General features: G+C 43.1%; 1 protein-coding gene across 1 annotated transcript; it reads left to right on the top strand.

Moving 5' to 3' along the window:
* The first annotated feature begins 6,066 nt into the window (after positions 1–6,066).
* On the top strand, positions 6,067–20,514 carry polr2j (RNA polymerase II subunit J). Its single transcript, XM_043686179.1, has 4 exons — positions 6,067–6,215; positions 13,105–13,194; positions 14,384–14,558; positions 20,193–20,514. The coding sequence occupies exons 1-4, from the start codon at positions 6,163–6,165 to the stop codon at positions 20,226–20,228; spliced, it is 354 nt and encodes a 117-aa protein (XP_043542114.1). The 5' UTR covers positions 6,067–6,162; the 3' UTR covers positions 20,229–20,514.
* The last annotated feature ends 971 nt before the right edge of the window (positions 20,515–21,485 follow it).

The raw sequence follows: 21,485 nt of genomic DNA, 5'->3' as shown, positions 1-21,485 counted from the left end.
AAGGGCCTGTTTCCACACTGTAGGGAATCTAATCTAACCTGGTTCCATGTGACTCCTGACCTGTGTACGGAATCCTCAAGGAAATGATGATGGGTTCCGGTGGGCAGAACGGTCACCAGAAACCCTGGTGTATAGGGTGAGGGCAACCCCCTTGCTGGCCCTACTAGACCACAGAGTTCTCTTTCCTAAGTTGTCCTCCCTTTGCAGGGATTCATAAGGCAGACATTCCAAACCAACTGCTCCAAATCATCCAGGATCTCGAGAGGGCTCATCGGAACTTCGAACGCTGGGAAACATCAAAGGACAAAAACTTCTCTCTCGATTTGCTCACATAACTTCATGAGAAAGTGTAAATGTTTCACCGGAATGTTTAATTTCAAACTCTATTTTTTATCGACTAATTTACATTAGTGACGATATCTTCATGCATCCTCCTTTGGCCCAGAGATTCCTCTTTGTTTTGAATTATGCAAGACATAGTCCATGGCAAAAAAGAATGTAAATATGTATTTCCTGTAATTAATCGTTTGAATGGATTGTACATGTATTGGTGTCTTGTAACATGCTGACAGATTGGGATCATGGACATCAGTCAATCCTGCTGCAATCTATAGAGAGACCAACTCCTCCAGACTGAAACCTCTCACAGGCCAATACCTTACAACTGTAGGATGGTGTGTTCCTGTTGTATTCAGGGACAGCAACCAGACTAGAAAAGTAACATCAAACAAACAGTGCATGCTTCATCCTGATACAGAATATCAACAAGCAGAGTGTGATTGGACATATCCTAGGCTTGGGTTTACCCCCCACCCCCCCATGTTTAGGTTTCTTTATTTGCACTCTGAAGGCTCCCTGTGACACAACGAAATGAAGGGCAGACAAACAGGGCTCCTCCTTCAGACACCCCTATGCTCAGAAACCCTGGCCACAGGGAGCCCATCCCTCTTGGAATCTGCTGCCCCCTCCTGGGGACAGAGGGTCGCTTGTCTCTGGGAATTGTGGATGGAGACAGAATGAAGATCCAGTAGGAGGAGTTAACACCCATAGAAGCGTTAGAGGCCATGTTTGGGGTGGCGGGAGGGACAAACGTTTGGAGAATTAATGATATTAGTTAGTTATACAAACGTTATACGGACTGTCATACTCTATCGTATCCAGCTTCCTTCCATTCTCCTCAGTATCCTACAGTATTCAGCACTCTCTTCAATCCTGTACATAACCTACCAGTCCTCTAGGGTGCACTGGTAGTGTTCCTGCCTCTAAGCCAGGATGCCCTACATTCAAGTCCCACTTGCTCCCTGAGGTATGTAATGACATCACCGGGCAGGTTGATTAGAATTTTGTAAAAGTTTTACAGTCCTGGCTCTCACCTCTCGTCGGTATAAACATTATTATGTAATGAGCACAATCATCATGAATGTTCCAGCATGTGTAGTGTTCTCACAGTGTCAGTATATTGTACGTAGGTTACACTTGCCATTAAAATGTTACCCTAAATAAATTCTCCTCTCAGATAGTGTTACACATTCCCGATTTGTATTCATACAACAAAGTACAGTATCATATTTTCTTAACTGCTTGTGTATCCTGGAAAGAGTGGTGTGTCCTACAATACCCTGATGTTTGAGGAGCCATTAATTCTGACTGCTCCCTTGTTTAGCACTTTTCCATCTGTTACTGTTCTCTATTCTCTACAGTGCCATGTGGTGTCCCCTACAATAAATAACCAAAGTCCAGTGATATTCACTGAAGGTGCATCATACTTTTGTTTTAAATCTTCATACTTCTGCTTATGTTTGTGTAATTATTCACAAAATGATGTTCTTCAGGACCCCAAATCTGTCACTGCGACCTGATCAAACCCAAACACTGAAATCACGGTAGACATTTCAAGTGCATTACCATGCTCTGTGGAATTGTTCTGTGCCTTTTGGTCATCCTAGTGTTTGATTATGTTCTACAAAATACAATAACTGGCTCTCCTTTTCAATACCCAAGTGTTGATGTTAGAATCGGCTGTTCCACTGTAGATAAATGCACAACTATTGATAACAGCAGACTGGGACATTCGTATCTAACATTACTGAATGTGCCAATGACCCTGAAACACTCTGAGCATTTGTTTTGTGGAATTGGCATGAAATTTGTGTGAATGAACGCTCCCAAAAAATGGATACATACAAACAGTGAGCTCTTAGTGAGAGATCCAGATGACTTGTAAGGTGAAAGATACACAAGGTACTCTCAAACAAATTACAAACTGCTGACAATCTTTAATCTACATTAAAATGACTTGAGTTCACTGCGTTCCCCTTGCAGATTGTTTGTGTTCTGCCTGTATTGTTCTCACAAGGACAATCCGTGAGGAATTTCAGCAGTGGTTTTTGTGAAAGAAATGTTGTTTGTGGAATGGAGATCCTTGTACCCACCCCCTATACACGTTGCCATACTCCAACATACTCGAGATGATGGTTATGCAGCATGTATAGGAGAGAGTGGGTTGGGGGTCTTCATGTGGTGAGTCACCTCTGCTGAAGACTGTGTAGGTCAGACCTTCAGAAGCAGGTTCTGCCAAAAGTGTGACGCATGAAGCTGCCATGAGGCATTGTGGGCTGTTTTCTGTGTAGGTGTCTGTTATCAGGCTGCTGTAGCCATTGATCAGTGTGGGAGAGGTGTCACCATTTCCCTGTTTCACCAGCTAGGGACTCCCAGTTGTATCCACCTTGGGAGGAACAGCACTCTCTCTGGGATAGAATGCTGAGACCATTCTATCCCAGAGATAGATTCTATGGGTACTGGGTAAAGAATTCCGTATTGCACTGTAAAATCAGACAGTGATCATTTTGAGAATATGGAAATCTGCAAAAGGTAGATGGCAGATACCATTTGCTAGGGTATCTGTAATGTACAGCTTTCACTATACAATAATTTATTGCCCAGTTTGGAGACACCGCTGCAGGCACTGAATGGGATCTTTATACAGTGGCTTTCCTAAATGGCAGATGCTGTGGAAGTGGTCTGAACGGCTTTGAGACATGAACAATTAAACTCTCTCTTGACTGGTACTTTGATGGATCAAATGCCATATCAATCATCCCACAGCATTGATTGATGACAATATCATTGATATGTATGAGTCTATTTACACTTATTTCTATTAAATGTAAGATATTGTTCTAGATGCATGTAAATTTCTCTTTTATAACCTGTTTAAAATAATAAAGTACTTTGTTGATTGAATTGTTTGTTTTTTTATGATTTAGTTTTGTCTGGTAGTGTGCATCTTCATCAAAAATGTTGGAATTGGACACTTAGAAAAACTTAGGGTAATATGGTTTAGTAAAAGAGGAAACATCTTTAACCAATTTATTGGAATCTTTTGAAGGATAACACGTGCTGTGAATAAAGAGAAGCCTATAGATATTCCATAGTTAGATTTTCAGAAGGCATTTGTCAAGGTGCCACATGATGTTTTATTCCACAAAGCAGGGACTCACAATGTGGGGATTGAGGTGATAATGTATTAGCATGACTATTTGATTGACTGGCTAGCGGAAAACACAGTAAATATAAATGGGTCTTTCTTTTAGTGGCAGGATGTGACAGTGGGGTCCCCGAGGGGATCTGTGCTGTAGCTTCAACGTTTTGCAATTTATATCTAAGGCTTAGCCAGGGAGAGTGAAAGCATAGTAACTGAATTTGCAGATGACACTAAGATAGGAAAATATGTTGTACAATGATAATCAAGAGGGGTACGGGAATGCTATTCTTTATTAAGAGAGAAATTGAACAAAGAAATAAGGATATTGTACTTCAATTATATCAGTCAGTGGAGCTGCCACACCTCCAATACTGTCTATAGTTTTGGTCTCCTTATTTAAGGAAGGATGTGACTACTTTGGAGGTGGTTCAAATGATACCCGGAATGAGTGGGTTATTTGTCAGGATAGGTTGGGCAGCTTTGGTATGTTTCCACTGGAGTGAGGAGTGAACTGATTAAATTTATTATGAGATGGTGCCGGTGTTGGACTGGGGTGGACAAAGTTAAAAATCGCACGTCAGGTTATCATTCAACAGGTTTATTCCAAGTATGTTGTGTGATTTTTAACTTTGATTAAATTTGATAAGATCCTAAACGGTATTGTCAAGGTGGACATGGGGAATGTTTGTTCTGGGGTAGACTGGGGGTTTTGTTTTAAAATGGCATCTCCTAGTTTTAAAAGACATTTCTTTTCGTCTGAAGGATATGAAACTTCTGTGACTGCCTCAGAAGGCTGTGGAAGTGGGATTATTGAATATTTTAAAGTCTCAGCTAAACTGATTTATTATTTATATAAATAACAAAAAGTACAGGACCTAGCACTGATCCTTGTGGCACTCCACTGGTCACAGGCCTCCAGTCTGAAAAACAACCCTCCACCACCACCCTCTGCCTTCTACCTTCAAGCCAGCTCTGTATCCAAATGGCTAGTTCTCTCTGTATTCCATGAGACCTAACCTTGCTAATTAGTCTCCCATGGGGAACCTTACCGAATGCCTTACTGAAGTCCTTATAGATCACATGTAAAGCTCTGCACTCATCAATCCTCTTTGTTACTTCTTCAAAAAACACAATCGAGCTTGTGAGACATGTTTGTGAGACAGGACATTGGTTAGGCCACTTTTGGGATACCGTGTGCAATTCTGGTCTCCTTTCTATCGGAAAGATGTTGTGAAACTTGAAAGGGTTCAGGAAAGATTTACAAGGATGTTGCCAGGGTTGGAGGATCTGAGCTACAGGGAGAGGCTGAACAGGCTGGGGCTGTTTTCCCTGGAGAGTCGGAGGCCGAGGGGTGACCTTATAGAGGTTTACAAAATTATGAGGGGCCTGGAGGGGTGACTTTATAGAGGTTTACAAAATTATGAGGGCCATGGATAGGATAAATAGACAAAGTCTTTTCCCTGGGGTCGGGGAGTCCAGAACTAGGGCATATGTTTAGGGTGAGAGGGGAAAGATATAAAAGAGACCTATGGGACAACCTTTTCACGCAGATGGTGGTACGTGTATGGAATGAGCTGCCAGAAGATGTGGTGGAGGCTGGTACAATTGCAGCATTTAAGAGTCATTTGGGGGGTATATGAATAGGAAGGGTTTGGAGGGATATGGGCCTGGTGTTGGCAGGTGGGACTAGATTGGGTTGGGATTTCTGGACAGCATGGACGGGTTGGACCGAAGGGCCTGTTTCCATGCTGTACATCTCTATGACTCTCTGACTATTATTGTTCTAATGCAGTTAAAATAGAGTTGGATCATAACGTGGGACAGGTGCTGTTCATAGAGTGTCCTAGTGGGGCGCTGTTCCCGAAAATCCTGGAAGCGGGTGTTTGTCCCTCGGAGGAGGGGGTGTCGCTGTTCTCGGAGGGTCCGGGCTGGGGCGCTGTTCTCGGAGGGTCCGGGCGGTGGCGCTGTTCTCAGAGGGTCCAGGTGGCGGCGCTATTTGGGGAGGGCCCGGGCTGGGGCGCTATTCTCGGCGGATCCGGACTGGGGCATCGTTCTCGGAGTGTCCAGCCGGGGGCGTTGTTCTCGGCGGATCCGTTTGGTGCGCGGTTCTCGGAGGGTCCGGGCTGGGGCGCTGTTCTCGGAGGGTCCGGGCTGGGGCGCTGTTCTCGGAGGGTCCGGGCTGGGGCGCAGTTCTCGGAGGGTCCGGGCTGGGGCGCTGTTTTCGGAGGGTCCGGGCTGGGGCGCTGTTCTCGGAGGGTCCGGGGCTGGGGCGCTGTTCTCGAGGGTCCGGGCTGGGGCGCTGTTCTCGAGGGTCCGGGTTGGGGCGCTGTTCTCGGAGGGTCCGGGCTGGGGCGCTGTTCTCGGAGGATCCGGGCTGGGGCGCTGTTCTCGGAGGGTCCGGGCTGGGGCGCTGTTCTCGGAGGGTCCGGGGGTGGGGCGCTGTTCTCGCAGGGTCCAGGCTGGGGCGCTGTTCTCGGAGGGTCCGGGAGTGGGGCGCTGTTCTCGGAGAGTCCGGGCTGGGGCGCTGTTCTCGGAGGGTCCGGGAGTGGGGCGCTGTTCTCGGAGGGACCGGGCTGGGGCGCTGTTCTCGGAGGGTCCGAGGGTGGCGGTATCTCCGGCGTTGCGATGATTATGAAGTTGGTCTTGGAGCTCGTGGTGTCTGTTTGTTTCCTTCCGAGATGAATGCGCCGCCGGCTTTCGAGAGTTTTCTGCTTTTCGAGGGAGAGAAGAAGTGAGTGAAAGAGAGGAGTGTGATGATGGTGAAGAGGGAGGGGGGTGGATGGCAGCTCGGTGCCCGGTCCGTCAGTGTCAGTGTCCCCCAGGCCCCGGCCATTTCACACTTTACCCCCAGCTCTGCTGCAGCACCCGCCCTCTCTCTCATTATCGGGTATTATTATGTTATTCTCCTCGTTATCAGACTGCTCTGGCATTGATATTCTCTTCCACATCGCCGCCATTTCCTCTAATAGAGTCATAGAGACGTACAACATGGAAACAGACCCTTCGGGCCAACCCGTCCATGCCGACCAGATATCCCAACCCAATCTAGTCCCACCTGCCAACACCCAGTCCATATCCCTCCAAACCCTTCCTATTCATATACCCATCCAAATGCCTCTTAAATGTTGCAATTGTACCAGCCTCCACCACATCTTCTGGCAGCTCATTCCATACACGTACCACCTTCTGTGTGAAAATGTTGCCCCTTATGTCTCTTTTATATCTTTCCCCTCTCACCCTAAACCTATACCCTCCAGTTCTTGTCTCCCCAACCCCAGGAAAAAGACTTTATCTATTTATCCTATGCATGCCCCTCATAATTTTGTAAACCTCTATAAGGTCACCCCTCACCCTCCGACTCTCCAGGGAAAACAGCCCCAGTCTGTTCAGCCTCTCCCTGTAGCTCAGATCCTCCAACCCTGGCAACATCCTTGTAAATCTTTCCTGAACCCTTTCAAGTTTCACAATCTGCTTCCAATAGCAGGGAGACCAGAATTTCATACCCTATCGAAAAGTGGCTTAACCAATGTCCTGTACAGGTTTATCATGACCTCCCAACTCCTATACTTAATGCATTGACCAATAAATATGTCAGATACTGAAGCAATTTTCATCTCCTGATCCAAACTCTATTCCAGGTTATTGACTCTGTCCCTTTCCTTGGCAACAATTTTAAGGTTAAGCCTGACTGGACCCTTGCTGTCTATTTTATCCATGGTGAGCTTCTCACCTCATCCACAAAAACCACTAACATTTCTTATTTTCATCTTAGTGGCATCACTTGGCTTTGCTCCTCTCTCAGCTCATTTGCTGAAATCCATATTTATAGCTTTTTAAAGCTGGACTGTTCCAGTAGTCTCCCAAGTTATTCATCTCATTTGACAAAACCATTTCTTTTCAGGTGTTGAGGAATGCTAGCACAAAAAGAACTCAGGAGTACAGACACTCCTTTAGTTTCTTTCTCCCCTTTCCCTTGCACTCCATACCTTCCTGTAATCCCACTCCTCACCATATATTCACTGTACTCTCTGACCTTTCCCTTACTAATGCAGAATCATCTGTACTCAGCAGGGCTAAGGGCAAAAGAGTAGCCAGGGAGAGAATAGGGTCCCTTAAGTATTGAGGTCAACAATGTGTGGGATCACAGAAGATAGGTGAGATACTAAATCAATATTTTGGCAGTATGGAAGCTAGGGAATTTGGAGAAATAGTGAAAACAGTTTACATTACAAAAGAGGAGGTGCTGGAGGTCTTAAAATGTATAAAGGTAGATAAATCCCCGGGACCTCATTAAGTGTATCCCAGGACATTGTGGTAAACTGGGAAGAAATTTCAGGATCCCTAGCAGAGACATTTCTATCATCAACAGCCTGCATGGGGTGCTGGACACATGGAGGGTGGCTAATGTTGTGCCATTATTTAAGAAAGGCAGCAAGTAAAAGCCAGGAAACTACAGACCTCTGATGTCAGTGGTAGATAAGTATAGGAGGGGATTCTAAGAGACTGAATTTATATGCATTTGGAGAGGCAAGGACTGAAAAAAGATAATCAGCATGGCTTTGTGCAAGTTTCACAAACCTGATTTTATTTTTAAGGATGTGACCAAGAGGATAGACTAGGGCAGAGCAGTAGACATTGTCTACGTGGAATTTAGCAAGGCCTTTGATAAAGTTCCACATGGAAGACTGGTGAGAAAAGTTAGATCACATGGGATCCAAGGTGACCTAATCAGTTATAAACAAAATTGGCTTGGTGAAAGGAGACAGAGGTGGAGGTAGAAGGTTGTTTTTTAGACTGGAGGCTTGTGACCAGCAGTGTTCTGCAAGGATCGGTGCTAGATCCACTGTTTATTACAATTTATATAAATGATTTGGCTTCGAATATAGGAAGCATGGTTTGTAAGTTTGTAGATGACACAAAAATTGGTGGTGTGGTGGACAGTGAAGATTATTATCTAAAAGTACAACAGAATCTTGATCAGCTGGGTGAATGTTCGAAGAGTGGCAGTTGGAGTTTAATTTGGATAAATGCAAGCTGATGCATTTTGCTAAAACAAACCAAGGCAGGTCTTACTCAGTCCATAGTAGGGTCCTGGGGAATATTGTTGAACAGAGAGACTAAAGGGTTCAGGTCCATGGTTCCTTGAAAGTGGCGTTCACGGATAGAGTGGCGAAGAAGGTCATAGAGTTATAGAGATGTACAGCATGGAAACACACCCATCTCGTCCATGCCGACCAGATATCCCAACCCAATCTAATTCCACCTGCCAGCACCCGGTTCATATCCCTCCAAACCCTTCCTATTCTTATACCCATCCAGATGCCTTTTAAATGTTGCAATTGTACCAGCCTCCACCACTTCCTCTGGCAGCTCATTCCATACACGTACCACCCTCTGCGTGAAAAAGTTGCCCCTTAGGTGTCTTTTCTATCTTTCCCCTCTCACCCTAAACCTATGCCCTCTAGTTCTGGACTCCCCCACCCCACGAAGAAACTTTGCCTATTTATCCTATCCATGCCACTCATGATTTTATAGACTTCTATAAGGTCATCCTCAGCCTCTGACACTCCAGGGAAAACAGCCCTAGCCTATTCAACCTCTCCCTGTAGCTCAAATCCTCCAACTCTGGCAACATCCTTGTAAATCTTTTCTGAACCCTTTCAAGTTCCACAACATCTTTCTGATAGGAAGGAGACCAGAATTGCACACACTATTCCAAAAGTGGCCTAACCAATGTCCTGTACAGCCGCAACATGACCTCCCAACTCCTGTACTCAATACTCTGACCAATAAAGGAAAGCGTACCAAATGGCTTCTTCACTATCCTATCTATCTGCGACTTCACCTTCAAGGAGCTATGAACCTGCACTCCAAGGTGTCTCTGTTCACCAACACTGCCTAGAACCTTACCATTAAGTGTATAAGTCCTGCTAAGATTTGCTTTCCCAAAATGCAGGACCTCGCATTTATCTAAATTAAACTCCATCTGCCACTTTTCAGCCTATTGGTCCATCTGATCAAGATACTGTTGAAATCTGAGGTAATCTTCTTTGTTGTCCACTACACCTCAAATTTTGGTGTCATCTGCAAACTTACTAATTATACCTCTTATGTTCACATCCAAATCATTTATATAGATGACAAAAAGTAGTGGGCCCAGCACCGATCCTTGTGGCACTCCAATGGTCACAGGCCCCAGTCTGAAAAACAACCCTCCACCACCACCCTCTGTCTTCTACCTTTGAGCCAGTTCTGTATCCAAATGGCTAATTCTCTCTGTATTCCATGAGATCTAACCTTGCTAATCAGTCTCCCATGGGGAACCTTGTCAAACGCCTTAATGAAGTCCATATAGATCACTTGCACCACTCTGCCCTCATCAATCCTCTCTGTTACTTCCTCAAAAAACTTAATCAAGTTTATGAGACATGATTTCCCACGCACAAAGCCATGTTGACTATCCCGAATCAGTCCTTGCCTTTCCAAATACATGTACATCCCGTCCCTCAGGATTCCTTCCAACAACGTGCCCAGCACTGATGTCAGGCTCACTGGTCTGTAGTTACCTGGTTGACCTTACCACCCTTCTTAAACAGTGGCACCACATTAGCCAACCTCCAGTCTTCCGACACCTCACCTGTGACCATCGATGATACAAATATCTCAGCAAAAGGCCCAGCAATCACTTCCCCAGCTTCCCACAGAATTCTAGGATACACTTGATCAGGTGTTTGACACGACTGTCTTCATTAGGCAGAGCATTGAGTATAGGAGTTGAGCTGTCACTTTGCGGCTGTACAAGACATTGGTGAGGCCACGTTTGGATTGTGATGTACAGTTCTGGTCACCCTGCTGTTAGGAAGGATGTTATTAAATTGGAAAGAGTGCAGAAAAGATTTTCAAGGATGTTACTGGGCTGGAGGGTTTGAGTTATAAGAGGAGGCTGGGAGCTCGTTCCTTGAAATGTAGGAGATTGAGGGGTGACTTTATAGAGGTTTATAAAATCATGAGAAGCATAGATATGCTGAATAGCAAAGGACTTTTCCCAAGGGTACGGGAGTTCAAAACAAGAGGGCATAGGTTTAAGGTGAGAGGGGAAAGATTTGAAAGGGACCTGAAGGACAGCTTTATCACACGGGGTTGTATGTATGTGGAATAAACTGCCAGACTAAGTGGTAGAGGCATGTGCATTTAAAAGACATCAGGACAGATACATGGATAGGAAAGATTTAGAGGGGATTTGGGCCAAATGCAGACAATTAGTTTAGTTTGGGAAACCTGGTTGGCATGGACAAGATGGACTGAAGGGTCTGTTTCTGTGCTGTATGACAATGATTTGGTTTTATCCCTTTATTCCCATACCTCACATTAATTTCAGATGTGATATGATGCTGAACCCTTCTTTGGTCATCTTCACCTCCATACCAGTTTCTTTGGATGGAAATCTCCTATCCGCCACACAGGCCCTTTCACCCATCTCCAATACTCCCTGTCATCAGGACCAGATCTCTGTGACTTTTTACCTACACTTGATCTCTTTCCCGAGAACTGCAGCCTTTATTTCTCTGCTTCTTTCACCCACTGTAAACCGTTTCCCTCTGATATTGCTGCACTGTGTTCTCCCAGATCGAACCCTGATTTGGTTATCAAACTTGCCAAATCTGCAGCATTTTGTCTTTAACTCCTAAGTTCCATATTCTGTAAAAATTAACACATCCAAATTCTTACTGCTGCCAGTATCTTGCACCAATTTGTGTTCCAAATCTTTGACGTCCTGCCCCATCCTATTTTTGTAATCTCCTCCAGCCCCGCAGACCTTTGGGATCCCTTCATTCAGGTCATTGATATATATTGTAAAATAATGATGGCCCCAGCACTGAGCCCTGTGACACTCTGAGTTGTATGTTACTGTCCTGAAAATGCTCCCCTTATCCCAACTCTGTTCTCTATTACTTAGTCAATCTCTATCCATAAGAATATACTACCCACAATATCATGGGCTGTTAATTTAAGTGGCCTCGTGATAACCTTGGCAAACACCTTTTGGAAATGCAAATACACAGTAATACATTTACTTGGTCCCCTTTATTGTGTTTATTACCACCACAAAGAATTGTAATCAATTTTTCAGGCACAATTTCCCCTTCCTGAAGTCATGTTGATTCTGCTTTTCTGTGTTTATATAGTTATTGTCTTTATTTTCCCTCATGATTTCTTAGCTCCACACAAGTGGATTGTGCAATTTGCAAGATTTTTTTCACTAATGCATATTCCATCTGTCCTACCCATACCTTCAGAAAGTTAGATATCCCCAAATATTTAATTGCAGCTTTGATCTTGTAACCATGACTCTGTAATACCCATAAGACCATACCCACTGTTTGTGATGTTAATTCATTTGTGTTCCAAACACTGCATGCATTTAAAAGCTTTATTTTGTGCCATTTCTCCTCCTTTTGACCCCATTTGCTTTTTTTTTGAAAATGTTTGTACACTCTGTTCCTTCCTGTCCCACTCTGGATATCATCACTAAACAGCCATCCTGCAATGCATTGAAGGTACCAGAGTCACAGAATAAACCCTGGGTCTTCAGCCTTCAGATCCTAGTAGCATCGATACAGACTGAACTGGCTGAGTCATAAAGGAAAAACCTGACAGAATGGGTTTGTGGCAGGAGGTGAGAGAGTCAACAAAAAATGAAAACTACCTGATCGGAAGGCCATCTTGCTGTCGTAGGTGAATCTATCCATTAAATTATTGGGAGAAGTGGCCATTGTGGATACACACCACCGTGTTCTGTTGCATTACCACCATGCAAAATGGGAGCAGCTAAAAACTGGACACCCGTGAGGTCATGTGGCCCATCAGCAGTAGAATTGTATTTAACCACAGCCTTTGACTTCATGGCTCAGGATATCCCTAACTCTCCACCATTAAAACCAAGCCAGAGGATCGACTCTGGTTCATATTGGCATGGCATTATTTAGACACAGGAGACCATTCAAACCATTGGGTCCATGAAGAGTAGAGATTACCAGGAGCAGTGGAGCTACAAGACTGTTCCTCTGTTTAACATGCACACATTCTGCTATATACACAGCCAAGGAAATACACAACCATTAGATTAACCCAAAGCTTTGCAGTCCTGTCAATCCAGTCATGAATGGTGTTGGATGCTTGAATGAGTAACTGAAGCAGAGGGCTCCACAACTTTACCATCCTCAACGATGGGGAAACCAAGCACATCGGTGCAGCCTGTGGATGGTCAATCCAATATAGATATCTGAGGAAAGTATTTCATTTCAAATGAGCTTCTGCCCAAAACAATAACAAATAGTTTGTGTCCAAGTCATTTTATTTGATCATCCACTCAGAATTCTGACCCATGTTACTAGTAATGGCTCCATTTCAGAGTTTCCCGGACTGGTGGTCCCTTTTCGAATGTTAGCCAGGTAATTTATTACTTGGGAAGGGTTCCCTTTGATAGCATATTCCATATTAGAAATTTATACCATCTTGAATTCTGTCTTGTGAATGTTGACCCAGTAGATATTGTAGTGTTTTGCTTGTGACTGATGAAGTGGTTTTGTATTATCATCATTCTTTTTCCCTCTCTCCAGGATAACAATAATAAAAGACACAAAAGTACCAAATGCCTGCTTGTTCACCATTAACAAGGAGGACCACACCCTGGGTAACACAATCAGATCGTAAGTACACTGCTTCAGCACGGAAGGCTGTTTTATTGTAGCTAAGGTATAATGACAATAGCTTCCTAATAGTGCACTGATGTTTTAATCTTTCCTATCCTCGCCTTGGTTTTACTTCCACATACAAATTGTCCTGAACTGTTTGACTTTGAGTACTGTTGTACAATGACCAATCATCCAGAGACTATCTATGCCCACTTTTCTCAAAAACTTCCTTGCCCAATTATTACAATTTACAGTGAGAAGTTTCATTTCTGTTGATAAGATGAACAGCCTCATTTAACATGAAAGGTTAACTGAGGCTCTGGACACTGATGGTGCATTAATGCATTAACTGGGCCAGATACCACAAAATATGGACTCATCCTCGCCACTATTCCCACAGCCAGTCTACCAATCAGAATGAGACCCCAATTGGATCTCTCACCAATAAATCCTACTTATCTAATTCACGGAGAGTCCCCAATCCATTACATTCCCTGTTGGAAGTCTGTCTCAGCTAAGGAAAGATCTTGGTCATGTCAACTATGAACAAAGTGGTTAAGAGTGTACTATGTATTGTAAGATGTAATATGTCATAACCTGAGCAAGCAGGTAAGCAATAAAACATGACAAAAACGTGTCTTCAAAATTTAAAATATCCACTGTACAGAACAAGATTCTGTGAGATGAGCAATTTATTCACTAATATTTACGGTTTTATATATAAAATATATATACATATATATACACACACACACACAAACCAGCTATTTAATGTTCTAATCCATTGATGATATTTAGTTGTAATCTATATCAAATCTCAATGACCTGACTATACTTCACCAAAGAATTATAATGCTTTTCATCCAAGGATTAAAATCTATTGCTGTTAGCTGGTAGTTCTGGGCCATTATTGAGGTTTGAAGACTGTGCTGTCTCTTTCGTTTGCGTCCTCAATTAAAATTAAGGTTTTGAGGGAAAACCTTATTATTGCAAGAATACATGTTTTAGATTAGATTAGATTACTTACAGTGTGAAAACAGGCTGTTTCGGCCCAACAAGTCCACACCGACCTGCTGAAGCACAAATCACCCAGACCCATTCCCTTACATTTACCCTTTCACCTAACACTACGGGCAATTTAGCCTCGCCAATTCACCTAACCTGCACATTTTTGGATTGTTATGACACCTCTTTTGTTTTCTAGGCAGCTGCTGAAAGATCCTCAGGTGTTATTTGCAGGTTACAAGGTCCCCCATCCTCTAGAACACAAAATTGTTATTCGTGTGCAGACCACTCCTGACTACAGTCCACAAGAAGCCTTTACAAACGCCATCACCGATCTGATCAGTGAACTGTCACTATTGGAGGAACGGTTCAGAGTAAGTTGCTGTTTAGATTTCGATACACTGGTGCTGACAAAATCAATGAATCTAACTAGAAATGAGAACACATTGTTTTAGACATGGTTCAGTGAACTGGTAATCTTTGTGTGCAGCTAAGACAATGTAGTGCTTCATTGTCTTGTCATGCCTGTATGAACAAGTTCTAGATATCATAGGAATACATAAAAAGTGTTGAATTTTCACACTGCCATAGTGGAACAGTTTGACAACAGTGGACTGGTTGGTGTAAGAATGTGCCATTTTGAATTTAGGGGTAAAATGGGAGTTTTTTGTTTAAACATCTCATACACCTGACCTGGAATGCCATCACTGCTGTTTAAATCTTGTCATCTCCTACCTCATGGTCTTGATTGTTAATGATGTTATTTCTTAACTCATATTTTTTGTATTGTTTGAATTCTGAAGTCACCAGTCTGAAATGTTAACTCGATGTTTCTCTCTCCAGAAGTCCGCTAGACCTGCTGAGTATTTTGAGGAATTTTTGTTTTGAATTACTTGTAACCCTCACTGTGTGTATCTTCCTACCCCCCCTCACCCTGTGCCACTCTGCACATGCCATGGAAGTAATTTGCAATTCATTATCAAGTATATTTTCTTCAGTCTCATGATTCTGAACTGCCATTCCTATGGATCATGGTTGATGTTAACTTCGACTCCATTCACTCTTATAGCTGTTGATGCCCTTAACTAACAAAAAGCAATTATTCTCAGTATTAACTTTTTGATTGGCCTAATATCTAATCACGTTGTTGGGACAGTGGAAACTTTCTATATTTCTATCACTCTTTCTGTGATTTTGTTACCAGAGGCCGTTCTTTTTGCATTCCTCTTTCATTTTAAAACCCTTAGTTAAATCTCCCTGTTATTTTTATTTAAACAAAATACATAGCAATTTTATGCAACCCGGCTCTATCAAATAAGCCTTTCTTATTCTGGTGACTCTCTCATTGCTAATTGAATGTAGTAGATAAAAGTAATGCCGGGCTTCAGATAGGCTCCATGTTTTGCGTTTCCCCAGCCCCCACTGGCTCATCTTCACCATGGACATCCAGTCCCTGTACACATCCATCCACCATGACTAAGGCCTCCAATCCCTCTGTTTCTTCCTCTCCCGCCAACCCTCCATTGACACACACATTCGATTGGCTAAACTGGTTCTCGCCCTCACAACTTCTCCTTTGAATCCTTCCACTTCCTTCATGGGGCCCAGCTATGCCTGCCTCTTTGTCAGAGATGTGGAATAGTCCATTTTTGTAGTTACATCAGTACCATTCCCCACCTTTTCTTCACTACATTGTGCTCTCATAAGGAAGTTGAATAGTTCAACAACTTCATGAACACCTTCCACCCTGACCTCAAGATCACCTGGACCATCCCTGACTCCTCCCTCCCCTTCCTGCACTTCTCAGCCTCTGTTTCCAGCGACTACTCAACACAGACATCTACTTCAAATCCACCGACTCTCACAGCTACCTGGACAACACCGCCTCCCATCCAGCCTCCTGTTAAAAAAAGCTATCCCTTACTCCCAATTCCTCAGCCATCACCGTATCTGCTCCCAGGAGGATCAGTTCCACTCCAGAACATCCTAGATGGCTGATACTTCAAGGACTGCCATTCCCCTCCCACATGGTTAACAATACCCTCCACTTCCAGCACCTCCACCCTTGAACACTACCCCTCCAATTGCAACACTACCCCACCAATCACCGATTCATCACCCTCCACCATTTCTGCCACCTACAGTCAGACACCATCACCAGAGATATATTTCCCTCCCCACCCCTATCAGCATTCTGCAGAGACCATTTCCTCCACGACTCCTTCAATAGGTCCATGCCCCCACCCCCATCAACTCACCCTTCACTCCTGGCACCTTCCCTTCCCACCACAAAAGGTATAAAACCTGCACCTATACCTTCTCCCTCACCTCCATCTAAGGCCCCGAAGGATCCTTCTATATGCAGCAGATTTTCCTGCACATTCAACACCTCATGGGCAGCACGGTGGCAGTGGTTAGCACTGCTGCCTCACAGCGCCAGAGACCTGGGTTCAATTCCCGCCTCAGGCGACTGACCGTGTGGAGTTTGCACATTCTCCCTGTGTCTGCGTGGGTTTCCTCCCACAGTCCAAAAAATGTGCAGGTTAGGTGAATTGGCCAGGCTAAATTGCCCGTAGTGTTAGGTGAAGGGGTAAATGTAGGGGAATGGGTCTGGGTGGGTGCGCTTCGGACTTGTTGGGCCGAAGAGCTTGTTTCCACACTAAGTAATCTAATTTAATCTAATCATCACTGTGTCTGTTGCTCTCGATATAGTCTTCTTGAAATTGGGGAAACAGGACACCACTCATTTCAGAGAATGTCTCTGGGACACGCCTAGCAAACAACCCCACTGCCCCGTGGCCAACCACTTCAACGCCCCCTCCGCCAAGGACATGCAAGTCTTGGGCTTCCTCCACTGCCAACTGTCCGACCTGTCAGTCTTCCTTCCCACCAATCCGCTTCGAGCTCTCACCATTAACCCTCACCTGCATCTACCTATTGCCTTCCAAGCTACCTTCCTCTCCTATTTATCTCCCAGTAGCCCCCATTCCTGATGAAGGGCTTATGCCCGAAACGTCAACTCTCCTGCTCCTCGCATGCTGCCTGACCAGCTGTGCTTTTCCAGCCCCGCACTTTCCAATTCAGATAGGTACTGACTATGACTCGACAACTAAAGTGTTAACCGAACCTCCATCACTCTCTATTCCAGTCTTATGAGATCAAAGCCACAATTTCACTATTCTTTTTGTACCACAATCTTTTTTGTGGCTTATTTACGTGGCCAACCAAATTCCATTGCTTCTCATTGGTGCACTTCCTTCAACCATTTTGAAATTACTGCATTTTACTTCAAGTATTTGCATATAGTTAAAAGCAACAGATATAGTTACAGATCACTTGGTAATGCATCTTCTCAACCTTGTATCCATGACTTATACTCCCAAAGAACATGACCACTGGTTTATTTTCTCTCCCATAAGATCATAAGTTATAAAGTAGATTTTCAATAAGATTATAGCTTGTCTATGTCCTTAGTTTCACTTTCCTGCCTGCCCCATTACTCACAAATCATTTGTACATCAAAAATCTAACTCACCCTTGATTATATTCACTTATTGCACTCTCTGGTAGAATGCTGAACTCTCATAACCCTATGAGGTAGAAGTTTTCATTAAGATGGAGAGTGAGATAGTTGATTGGAGACTAGGGTGCTGAATCTTAAAGGAAATTATGAAGATGTGAGGCGTGAGATAGCCTTGATAGATTGGGAAGAGTTACTTAAAGGGATAACAGTGGATAGGTAATGACAAATATTCAAGGAACACCTGGGGGAATGCAACAACTGTTTATTCCTGTTCAGTACAAAAGCAAAGTGGGTAAGAGGGCCTAAACACAGATTACAAAGGAAATTAGAGTCAGTATCCAATCCAAGGAAGAAGCTTACAGATTGGCCAAAAAAAATAGGTCTGAGGATTAGGAGCAGTTTAAAATTCAGCAACAAAGGACCATGGGATTGATTGAGGAGAAAATACAGTAATCCGATACCAGAAATGTTGGAGAATCCAAGATTTAGTGAGAGGGAAGAACTGAGGGAGATCAAATTGATAGAAAAATGGTCTGGGAAAATTGAGGGGATTGAAGGCGGATAACCTGTATCCCAGAGTACTTAAGGAAGTGGCTTCAGAAGTAGTGGATGCATTGGCAGTTATCTTCCAGGATTCTATAGATTCTGGAAGAGTCTCTGCAGATTGGAGGATAGCTAATGTTACTCCAATATTCAAAAAGGGAAGCAGTGAGAAACCCAGAAAATTATAGCCAAGTAAGCCTAACATCAGTAGTGGGGAAAATTCTCAAATTCCTTATCAAGCACTTTATAGCAGTGCATTTAGAAGCAGCGGCAGAATCAGACAGAGTCAACATGGATTTATAAAGATGAAATCCTGCTTGACCAATCTGTTGGAATTGTATGAAGATCTAGTACACAAGGGGAAGCCAGTTGATGTGGTATATTTGGACTATCGGAAAGCTTTTGACAAAGTCCCACATAAGAGAATACTGCGCATGATTAAAGCACTTAGGATTGGGGGAAGTGTATTGAGATAGATAGAAAACTGATTGGCAGAGGGGCAATAGTAGAAATGATTGAGTCGTTTTCAAATTGGCAGGCAGTAACTAATTGGGTACCACAGGGATCAGTGCTAGGACCCCAGCTATTCACAATATTATTAATAATTTGAATGAGGGAACAATATGTAACATCTCAAAGTTTGCAGATGATAGTAGGTTGGGTAGGAGGTTGAGCTGTGACAAGGATGCAGAGATCCTGCAGCATGATCTGGACAGGTTGGGTGAGTGGGCAAGTCAGTGGCAGATACGGTATAATTTGGATAAGTATGAAGTTATTCACTTTGGAAGCAAAAACAAGAAGTCAGGTTACTACCGGATTGGCTGTACCTTGGGAGAGGGGAGTGTGCAGTGAGACCTGGGTGTCCTTGTGCACCAGTTGCTGAAGGTAAGCATGCAGCTGCACTAGTCAGTAAAGAAGGCAAGTGCTACACTGGCCTTCATTGTGAGAGGTTGAGTGCAGGAGTGAGGATGTGTTGTTGCAGTTATATAGGGCTTTGGTAAGGCTGCACCTAAAGTATTGTGTGTACAGTTTTGATCTCCTTTCCTAAGGAAGGATATTCTGCTGACTGGAATGGAGCAAATTTATCCTCACTGTTTAAGAAGGGAGGAGTGGGTAACTACAGACTTGGTGCTGGCTCAAAAGGCAGAATGGCCTACTCCTGCACCTATTATCTATTGTTATCTTGGCATAAATAGTAAGAAAAATGTTAGCATCTATTATCAAGGATATGATAATTGAAAGTAGAAAATAATAGTTGAATTGGGTCAAATCAACATGAATTTATAAAGGAAATAGTGTTTGAGAAATGAGTTTTTTGAGGGTGTTATTTGTAATGCAGAGAAGGGAGAAATGTGATGCATTTGGATATTAAGAAAGCTTTCCGATAGCTCCATGCTGGATACTAATAATTAAAACTGGAGTATATGGGATTTGGGGCAATATATCAGCATGGATTAAGAACGGATTGACAAAACAGAGAATAAGAATTAAATGGATCGTTCTCATGATGGGAGATTATTGAGCAGGTTCAAGTATTAAATTGATAGACTTCTTGAGATGGAATGACATGAAGCAACATGTAGATAGTGCTGGAAAGCAGTAATTGGTGAGGTAGGCTCAATGGGATGGCCTTTAAGATTCCAGCTTTTTTTTTACAAGGTTGTGATCTTTGAATAGAGGGGACTGCAGTTGTCCTGCAAAAGTATTGCTATAAGTCCTGAATTAAGAATCCTGGCATAAACAGTGTTAGCCAATACATCAATTGTTTAGGAAATACCTGATGTGGCTCACCATCTTCAGAAGAAACTAGAATACTTGTGTCTTTGATCTGGTTCCAACTTAATGTATGAAATTTTGGAAGTGATAATCCTCCACAACTGTTCCTATTGATGAAACTGGATTGAACAGAAAATAATGGAAACTTATATTTCTTTTATTCCAGGTTGCCATCAAAGATAAACAAGAAGGAATTGAATGAGTTGCCATATTTTGAATGTTAACATGCAGGTGGTTTCCTCTTAGGTCAAATAACCTTTGTATGTAATAAAAGCAAAATACTACAGACGCTGGAAATCTGGAATGAACATGGAAAATACTGGAGAAACTCCTTCAGGATCTGAAAGCATCTGGAGAGAGAAGCAAAGTTGACAGTCCAGTATGATTTCTTCAGTATGACTTTGTCAGAAATTCACTTCTGAACTCAACATTAACTCTGCTTTTTCCCTCTCCAACCCTTGTATGTATTTGTTTTTTTTAAAAAAAACATTAAATCATTGTTTTGCTTGTGGTTGGTTGTATAGAAAAAAAGCTCAATTAAGTATCAGAACTTCATTTTCTAGGATGCACCTACATTAATTGAACTGCAGTATGTCAAGAAAGCAAATGTCTAGCCAGCAATGTTGAGATTTTGTAAAATCAAATGTTCTCATGACACTTCCATCCTATCAAGATTCCTCAGGATCTTATACAGTTCAATTAAGTCACCTTATATCCTCTAAATTCTGATGGCTACAAGCTCAGCCTGCCCAACATTTTCTCAGAAGGCAATCACCTATTGCATGTATTCATCATCTATGTAACCTGCTGTAACACTTCCATCAAATTTACATCCTTCTTTAAATAAGATGACCAGCACTGTATGCAGTACTCCAACTGTGGTCTCACCAGTGCCTCACCTGAAAAATAATCTCCCTACTGCTGTGTTCAATTCCACTCTAACATTTCATTAGCTTTTTAATTTGACTTTGTGGCCAATACCACCACTAGGTGGAGCACCACACAAGCAAAATTACATTTTACTATACAAATACCAGTGAGTGTTTACAATTCCCTCATGCTAGCCAACACCACCAGTGGAAAAAGGCTCTCACGGTCCACCTTCTCTAAACCTCTGCTTATTCTGTTTGCCTCTTAACCTTCTCTCCAACGAAAACAGCCTTTCCTCAGAAGGAAGGCGTTCCCTCCATACCAGGCAACATTCTGGTAAATCTCCTTTGCATCCTTTCAAATGCTTCCACATTCTTCCTATAATGCAGCAACGAGAACTATACGTAATTCTGAGTGCAGCCGCACCCAGAGCTTTGTATACTACAACATGACGTTATGGCTCTGAAACTCAATCCCTCTACCAATAAAAGCTAACACACCATATGCGTTCTTAACAACGCTGTCAACCTGGGTGGCAACTTTCAGGGATCTATGCAAGTGGACACAGTTCTCTCTGCTCATCCACGTT

Source organism: Chiloscyllium plagiosum, unplaced genomic scaffold (assembly GCF_004010195.1).
Source record: "Chiloscyllium plagiosum isolate BGI_BamShark_2017 unplaced genomic scaffold, ASM401019v2 scaf_9904, whole genome shotgun sequence".
NCBI lineage: Eukaryota > Metazoa > Chordata > Chondrichthyes > Orectolobiformes > Hemiscylliidae > Chiloscyllium > Chiloscyllium plagiosum.
This window is presented reverse-complemented; position numbering and strand designations above follow the sequence as displayed.

Coding starts and splice junctions, on each gene's coding strand:
- polr2j (XM_043686179.1), top strand. CDS start 6,163: ATGAATGCGCCGCCGGCTTTCGAGAGTTTTCTGCTTTTCGAGGGAGAG. Junction 6,216..13,104: donor CTTTTCGAGGGAGAGAAGAA/GTGAGTGAAAGA, acceptor CCCTCTCTCCAG/GATAACAATAATAAAAGACA. Junction 14,559..20,192: donor TATTGGAGGAACGGTTCAGA/GTAAGTTGCTGT, acceptor CTTTTATTCCAG/GTTGCCATCAAAGATAAACA.